The 8,876-nt window shown below is 50.0% G+C and overlaps 3 protein-coding genes across 3 annotated transcripts; 2 read left to right on the forward strand and 1 right to left on the reverse strand.

Moving 5' to 3' along the window:
* Nucleotides 1-749: 749 nt before the first annotated feature.
* AtWU_07524 (kinesin family protein) lies at nt 750-3,846 on the forward strand (the record flags this gene model as incomplete). Its single annotated transcript, XM_035502633.1, has 2 exons — nt 750-940; nt 996-3,846. 2 exons carry the CDS (start codon nt 750-752, stop codon nt 3,844-3,846), a joined length of 3,042 nt encoding a protein of 1,013 aa, XP_035358526.1.
* Nucleotides 3,847-4,611: 765 nt separating this feature from the next.
* AtWU_07525 (peptide-methionine-S-sulfoxide reductase) lies at nt 4,612-5,298 on the forward strand (the record flags this gene model as incomplete). Its single annotated transcript, XM_035502634.1, has 3 exons — nt 4,612-4,795; nt 4,873-5,191; nt 5,265-5,298. The coding sequence occupies 3 exons, from the start codon at nt 4,612-4,614 to the stop codon at nt 5,296-5,298; spliced, it is 537 nt and encodes a 178-aa protein (XP_035358527.1).
* Nucleotides 5,299-5,768: 470 nt separating this feature from the next.
* AtWU_07526 (uncharacterized protein) lies at nt 5,769-7,092 on the reverse strand (the record flags this gene model as incomplete). The annotated part of the gene is made up of 4 exons (XM_035502635.1): nt 5,769-5,965; nt 6,010-6,787; nt 6,850-6,972; nt 7,024-7,092. 4 exons carry the CDS (start codon nt 7,090-7,092, stop codon nt 5,769-5,771), a joined length of 1,167 nt encoding a protein of 388 aa, XP_035358528.1.
* Nucleotides 7,093-8,876: the final 1,784 nt, after the last annotated feature.

Below are 8,876 nucleotides of genomic sequence, written 5' to 3' on the forward strand. Positions count from 1 at the left end.
CTTGGACATTGATTGTTTGCATGCATATGAAGCTATTGATATTTGGATCCACTGCAATGCAAGTCTTCAGTTGGGCGGCAATTCAAGGGATGTCCGATGAGCCATAGCTCAATCCAGTGGAGGTACAACAGACAAAATGGAAATGCGGGACACACTACAGCCAATAACGTCCTGTCGAGTCTGTCTTACCGAAGCTCTGCATTGGATAGTAAACAAAAAATAGACATGTACCACGGAAAAAGCAACAAAGTAATGATCAATGAATCATTCTCAGCCATTTCCATCATTACAACAAGCCGTGGACCAATCAGGAAACAATGGTGCGTGGTGTTATGAGCTATATGCCGTATTCTAGAAACAAATGGTCATAGTACCAAGCAAGGTTCTAAGCGATAACGTTGTAGCCACAACATATTTGGATTATCAACACGGCAGGTGGTTGCTCGGAGCAACAAGGCGGTGGAAAACAAGCGGGTGTCAACAGTCAGGCCGAAGCTGGAACTAGTGCTCAGCGTTGCTCAACAGGGGAATCTCTGGGGCCGACGGAAAAACAGGTCCACAGTCAACATTCTTCACGGTTGACTCCTCAATCCTTATCTTCTACAGCTCGTTGTTCCTCATCAATTCGCCTTGCCGACGATACAGGGCGTCGCAACGTCCCTGGATAGCCGCCCGCCGCGTTGAATCCTCTTCCGCGATAGCTCTCCTCTAGAGGGACGTGGCGCCTCTGCTGTCACCTACGAAACACCATGGCCGACGCTTCATCGATCACCGTTGCGGTCCGAGTTAGACCGTTTACCATCCGGGAGGCAGCACAGCTCTCCAAATGCGAAGATGGTCCGCTATTCCTTGGTGACGGCTCCTTAGCTGGAGCACCGACACCAAAGCTCAACCAGAAGGGCCTTCGCTCCATCATCAAGGTCATTGATGACCGGTGCCTGTAAGTTTAACGTGTACCATGCTGTCTTCGTACGATCTAATTACATATTCAATAGTGTGTTCGACCCTCCGGAGGACAATCCCGTACAAAAGTTCTCCAAGAGTGTGGTCCCCAACGGAAAACGTGTCAAGGATCAGACCTTCGCCTTCGATCGGATTTTCGACCAGAATGCCTCACAAGGCGAGGTTTACGAATCAACGACCCGGAACCTTCTCGACAGCGTCCTCGACGGCTACAATGCAACGGTGTTTGCATACGGTGCCACAGGTTGTGGAAAGACTCACACCATTACAGGCACAGCCCAGCAGCCCGGTATTATCTTCCTGACAATGCAGGAATTGTTCGAACGCATAGATGAACGATCCGGAGAGAAGGCGACTGAGGTTTCGCTTTCCTACCTCGAGATTTACAACGAGACTATCCGTGATCTTCTTGTGCCTGGAGGTAGCAAAGGGGGGTTGATGCTCCGAGAGGATTCAAACAAGTCCGTGTCGGTGTCAGGATTGTCAAGCCATCACCCGCAAAATGTACAGCAGGTTATGGACATGATCATGAGGGGAAACGAATGCCGTACCATGTCCCCGACCGAGGCAAACGCCACCTCGTCGCGGTCGCACGCAGTCCTTCAGATCAACATTGCACAGAAAGACCGAAACGCCGATGTGAACGAGCCCCATACCATGGCGACTCTGAGTATCATTGACCTTGCGGGTAGTGAGCGTGCCAGCGCAACCAAGAACAGGGGAGAGAGACTGTTTGAAGGTGCAAACATCAACAAGTCCCTTCTCGCCCTTGGAAGCTGCATCAATGCACTCTGCGATCCTCGGAAACAAAGCCACGTCCCCTATCGAAACTCCAAACTGACCCGTCTCCTGAAGTTCGCGCTTGGTGGTAATTGCAAGACCGTGATGATTGTCTGTGTTAGCCCATCGAGTCAGCACTTTGACGAGACGCAAAACACCCTACGCTATGCCAACAGGGCGAAGAATATTCAGACGAAGGTCACGCGCAACGTATTCAATGTCAACCGTCACGTCAAGGACTTCCTGGTGAAGATTGATGAGCAAATGGCCTTGATTAACGAACTCAAAGCAAAGCAAAAGGATTCCGAGAAGGTCGCCTTTGCCAAATTCAAAAAACAAACCGAAAAGAAGGATGCGGTCATTCGTGAAGGATTGTCCCGCATTCGCAATGCATACGATCATTCTTTATCGGAGAGACAGGAGAGAACCAACCACATGATCAAGCAGAAGCAGATCAGTCGCCGGATTGGATTGCTCTCTGCGTGGATCGGCGCTTTCGATCATATATGCGCCAGTTGTGAAGCCGAGGATGCTCTGTCCAATCTCAGGGCAGTACGGAAAACGGCCCAAGGAATCCTTCTCGAACTGGAGAGTAGCAGGCAACATTATCACCAGCGACTGGCAAAGAATGCGTGGGACCGCGGCATGACGTCCGCGGTGGAACACGCCATTCGTCAACTCCAAGACTTTGACATCAGCGACAATGGCGATTTTGTCAGTATGACTCGCGAGGCCGAGCTGCTGAGGGCCAACCATGAGCGTGAGGCTCTGGCGGCAGTCGCTGAGCAGGACAAGGCGGGCGAAGCGGCCACTGTGCAATTGCTTCTCCAGGCACAGTTCGAACTGATTACTGAGATTGAGAATCTTATGCAACTCAGTGAGGAAGAAGCCATTGAGCAGGGACAGAAGATGCTGGCAAAGATGCTCAATTCTTGTTCTACCTCAGTCTCCAACATCGTGAAGCCAGATGGTAACCTGCCATCCATGCCGCCATTGAGCCCAGTCAAGGCTAGTCCCCTCAAGCAGAAGAAGAGGCTGAGCATTGCGACTACCGCCCCCTTGGGCCGACCCTTGGCTGCACCTGTCTTGACTCCTACAGCAGCGCCGCCTTCGCCGCAGAAGGGATCACCCCGACGTCGCAAGTTGAACGTCGGCAGAAAGAGCGTCAGTTTTTCACCGAAGAAACCCGCCGCGAAACCGACGAAGAGAAGTGTACGATGGAAGGACGACGAGCACGAGGGCACATTGACCGAATTTCAAAAGACACCACAGAAGACGCAAATTACCACTATACCAGAGAACAGCCCGGAGCCCCAGCTGCCCCAGCTACCCCGGACATCGCCCATTCCTCGCGGAATTCCAGTGCCCAGTCGCAACTTCAGTCCATCTTCAGGCGGGTCACCCCCAGTGTCCGCAGTTCCCGAACCGACGCTCAACGTGCAAAAGAACAACCGATTCAAGGCGGGATTCTTGACGAAAAAAAACAGCAGCTCCCCAATAGCACCTCCGCCAACGACAACGCTTCCCCTGTCCGACAGCGAAAAGTCACCCCTACGCGACATCGAGGGCAGCAGCTTCCTGAACCGGGCGTCCGTCGAGCGCCCCTCTAGGATTGCGGTCCGGACATCGAGTGGCAGCTACTCGGGCAGCCCGGCATCCGACAAGAACAGCTGGAAGGCAAGCAAGGACGATGCCATCAAGATTACCTCTGCCATGAGACGGATTTCTGGAGGATCGTTCCAGGTGGGCAGCTCTGCCAATGCCCTGCGCATCCACCGACGACGAAGCCCGACCTCGGCCACTTACGGAAGCTCACCAACTGAGAACAACACAATGAACACTATGAACACCATGTTCACGGCCTCGCAGGCCCGGCGGATGGGCAAAGGCGAGAAGGAAATTGAAAGCAAGCCCGGGGTGTTGGGCCCTCGCACCCTGCCTATCATGAAGAACACGCATCGACGCACGACCTTTGGCGGCGACATCCGGCCCCGAGACATCAGCCTGAGCAGCAGAGATGCTATCCGGCTCAGTGCGATGGCGACGCCTAAGCTGGAGAAGCCCCCGGCGAGCTTCTCCAACGGCGGATTCGCCCTGCGGTAACTGAAGTGTTCCGCAATTCCCTTTGTTTTAATTGTTGGGGTCTAGGTAATACGGACGGTGTTCAGGAAGGATACCACATGCTTTGATTTCTGGTGAAGCAGACCTCGCGATCTGGGATCAGACCTGCTCATCTGGTGTGTACGGGATTGATGTGCTTGATATGAACTTGGAAAGATTCATAAACTCGATTACTTTTCTTTTTCTTTTTTTCATGTTGATGGTATTTCTTATTCAGAGGCATATATTAGTTTCGGGAAATGTACCATAGCAGGATGAATTTTCCTATACCTTTCGCCCATAACAGTAAGCACTAAACTAGGCTATACACTACTAGTACTTCTAGAAGTCAATTCTAGAAGCCTTCCTGATGTCATGCACGGAATGACGCCACCGCCCGCCTGCATGACAAATCCACTTCTCCAGTTCCCTACTATCTACTAGTCAATTAACTACTATAATCTCCTAATATCATCTTCGAAAAGTCACCTCCAATCCCATCCACCCTCATTCTATCCAAGAATACACACAAAAACACACAGCATTGCACCGACGGAACCTCCCAACCTTCAACCTCCAACCGACCCCTCATCCCCGCCTCCCGCGGGACCCAACACCACCCACCGCGGTGGAGCTCTCCGAAAAAAGTCCATGGCCTTCGCGACATCCACAACTTTCACACGCACATTACTCCGCCCATTCCTTTCAACCAACTTCGCATCCCTATCTCTAACTCCCACCACAACCACATCAGCAATTACACGCACCATGTCCTCCACCACATCCACCCCCCAAACCGCCACCGTCGCCGCCGGCTGCTTCTGGGGCGTCGAACACCTCTTCCGCAAACACTTCGGCAACGGCAAGGGCCTCCTCTCAGCCAAAGTAGGATATTGCGGTGGTCACAGTGCCTCGCCTTCTTACCGGGCTGTTTGTACGGGTGATACTGGACGTATGCATCCCACCCAAACCCCCAACACACTCATAACCATTTATAACTAACCATTGGATGGGGAATGGGATGGATAGACGCCGAAGCCCTCCAAATGACCTACGACCCCAGCATCGTGAGCTACCGCTCCCTCCTCGAGTTCTTCTACAGAATGCACGACGCCACGACGCTGAACCGCCAGGGTCCGGACGTGGGCACCCAATACCGCAGTGTGATCTTCACGCATAACGACGAGCAGGAGAAGATTGCCAATGAGGTGACGGACAAGGTCGGCAAGGAGTGGTTCAAGCAGCCGGTTTCGACGGTCGTCGTGCCGGCGGGCCAGTGGTGGGATGCGGAGGAGTATCATCAGTTGTATTTGAATAAGAATCCCGAGGGGTATGAGTGTCCGGCTCAGTAAGTTTTTCTTTCTCTTTCTTTTGCTTTGTTGGACCCGTTGGGTAGGGGTGATGCTAATGGGTGGGTATAGTTTTGTGAGGTCGTTTCCTCCGCTTTCTGAGTAGGGTGGATTGGATTGGTGGTTGGTGAGTGATGGGTTGGGAGATTGGGGCATTGTGTATAGTGTATAATTGAATGGCATTTTTTGTTGCTTGTTTCTTGTTAAGCTGGTTTATGGTTACAATGTCTACTACATCTGGTATGAACATACGGCTCATTAACATCCTGATTACAGCCCTAATAGTAGTAACCTGTGCAAAAGCAACTCCATCCTAGAATCCGTGACATTTCCATAAATGAACAGAACCCTTTATTCTGGTCCGTGGCCGGCACGGACCGACTCAGGCACACCCTCCCATATCTCCAGTGTATGGAGGTGGGTCAGGTTTCGCATTTCCAACTTGCAGATGGCCGGCGCCATCCGGACTACATGACACATGGTGCCCATTCACCTTTCTCACTCAACACTACTAATGATGCAATGGATATATTATCCTTTGCTTGGCATGTGCCATCTGCAGGCAAAATGCCTGAGTCAACGCAGGGTTCGTTTGATAAAGTTCCTGGCCATGCCAGGGCGGTTGGTCTCGCGAACCAGCACCAATTCTTTCTCGCAAGGGTCCGAGGAGTAAGTCACCGAAACGCCACTGTAGACGTTTCGGCCATTCTTCCAATCCTCGAAGACCTCGAGCACACGGCGAGCAACGACGGTGCTCGTGAACACGGCAGTCGCTGTAATCATTAGCATTGCTTAGTTGTTTAGAGTAGGTACTTACCGTTACCAGAATTGAACACCCAGAGGAAATCAATGTTTCCTGGTCCAGCCAGAGCACGAATGTCCTGCTTCCATTTATCGGGAGACATGCCTTCGGCAAAGAGTCTCTTCCTCGCAAAAGAGAGGCGGCGACGCTCCCGGATGGGTTGGTTCATCCGACGATGGTCTTCATTCCAGTCGATAATTTCGGCCAGCTCGACGCGGTAGCCTTCTCCAAGACGTCCATAGCCCAGCATGCGCTCCATATCCTGATTAGAGTTCAAGAAGGCAAGCGCCTGGGCTGCGTGCTGGAAGGTCACCTTGGTCCTTCCATTAGTCTCCACGCGGATGTCCTGCAAGGGCCCTTCGTGAATACGGGTAGTGATATACTGGATAAAGTCCCGAGTAATCTTCCCATAGACACGAATGACTCCGGCTTTAGCGTCGGGGATGTCGGGAGAGACAGATGCAGGGAGCGTGACTCCGGCATTTCCTGACTCACGCACTTCAGTGCCATCGTCACTGCTCTGACTTGGCTTGGACACGGAGCCCAACGCCAGAGACATAGGTGACATACACTGCACCTCATTCGGGGCATGGCTACGACCATTAGAGATCGAGCCGGCGACCTGGGCCCAGCTTCCAGTATGTAGATGACGTCCTTCGGGCATCTTTCTGGTCCCATCCACATAGCCATTGTTCTCCTTCTCAGTGTCGCACAAGTAAGTTGAGCCATTTGGCTTCTGGCTATCGATGTGAGAGGAGATCTGGGTGCTTGCAGATTCCTGAGTGGCACTATCCTGCTGTGGTTGTTAGTGTTCATTGCATTGTATTGTCATTAGACTCGTTTGTTCCTGCTTACCTCAGGGGCCAGGACATATTCCTCGGGAGTAAGATGCTCGACTCCCTCAGAGAACTTGTTCACAATCATAATGCTAAGCTTTCCGATCTCGTTGGCGACGTGGTGTTGTCCATGCACGCGGAACTACGTGGTTTAGCTCGCTAGTTTGACAGAAAGGTGAGTTTCATAACCAACATGGCAAGAGATAAGGTTGAGGTGATTAAGAGCCTCAGCCATGGCACCGTCAATCGAATAGGGTCTCATCTTGGAGATGGACGAGGGTTAACGTTGACGATAGTTCTTGCTTGGTCTTCAAGATAATAAGATGCGTAGCCGTGGAGGAGAGGTAAACAAAAGAAAAAGAAGATATGATGTGATGGATGAGATCCTGATGGCAGAGAAGGATAAGAAGAAGTGGATGGGGAGGAAAGAAACAGAAGGAAGAGGAGAAGAGAAGAGAAGAAAGAAGCGAGTAGAGGATTTGGTTTATTCACTCCGAGCTGAAGACGGAGTGAAGGAGAGAGCAAACCAGGCAAATCAAACTCGGGGTTTTGGATGGCAGTTGCGAACTAGTAGTAATCAACAATGGAACTTCCTGAGATATTGCAAGCTATTTAACATTATTCTGAAATGGTTATTCTCTGCACTGGGGGTGATACCATCTCCAGATTCCCGGAAACTGCCTTGACGATTTAGTGAGGCTTCACAGGGTGGTAGCTGATGATGAAGGCAAAATGAGGACTATCAGTCTCTTCTCTGGACAGGAGAAAATCTTTTATATTTCAACCTTCATTAAAGCAAACCAACTAGTAATTCTGTCGGAACAGGCCAGCCATCCCTCTGATGGAAAGATGGACCTTGGCAGCTACAGCTTTTCTGGAAAGCAACAACCGATGATTCATAACTACCAGCCAGAGGACTTTGTATGTTTCAATACTTATACTTCTTCTATCATGTATTTCACATACTTAAAAGTGTTGCCCCACTTCAAGTGTTACATACAACAAGCTCAATCCACTGGCATTTCTCCGAGAGGCCATGGCATTGTAGACTTTATGATTTTAGACACTCGGTTGTTTCATTTTCATTCAGTGATACATCAGACACTTCCGTCTGCACGAACAAGCACCTGCATCTGTGATTTATGCAGCACACCACTACTCGAGCTTGATGCCTTTATAGAGAGCAGTAGTAGTCGCAGTTTGCAAAGGCAAGCATTTATGTTGTCAAACACGTGCCTTATTCTCAAACCCTTAGGAGTCTACTCCCTTACTTTTGTCTTAAATCTCCGTATACTGGATACCTTGTCCATCTACACCAATTTATCACAATCATATCAACATCCCAACAAATGACAGCGTGACAAGTAAACCTAGATCCAACCACACCTTCATTGCTGAGTCGGCAGCATTCGCCATCGAGAAATACATATTGGTAATTTAGACATGGCCATCCTAGTATAGTGCTGCCATTACTACAGAGAAGCAATACGATGATGCCATCTGTGCGTGATACAGCCGCCGAGGATATACTAGTACTTGTATAGTTCGGGGCCGAAGAAAGTTCTACCATGGAAAACCATATATTTGTGAGTGACATATGATGTAACAAGGATTTGCCTCCATCATACTGGGATGCATTGACACTATAACATCAACAGTCAGATTGGCAGCCCGAAACCTATTACTGCTGGACTAGTAAGTGGCGAGGAATTGCAGTTAGGGTAAGACTATATGGTTATGTCCGGGGAAGTATTTTATCTCCATGGACTATATTCCACCCAGTCTGATTGTATATTTTCTGTATTCGGAGCAAACTGACCAAAGCAAACAGTAAATTATGCCATAACCAACACCTGACATCTATTTAAGCTTGTATTGAGAGAAGCGCAATAAAATAGCCTCACTTTCACAAAACCATACACTTCCAACAACCCATAAACAATAAAACAGACTCATCACATAGCCACCCATCAACCGGGGTTCACAATAACCTAAGTAGTCTAAACATCGCAATTATTCTCGGCCGATGATCATCATGCAGCCAAT

Source organism: Aspergillus tubingensis (genome assembly GCF_013340325.1).
Source record: "Aspergillus tubingensis WU-2223L DNA, scaffold_8, whole genome shotgun sequence".
Classification (NCBI taxonomy): domain Eukaryota; kingdom Fungi; phylum Ascomycota; class Eurotiomycetes; order Eurotiales; family Aspergillaceae; genus Aspergillus; species Aspergillus tubingensis.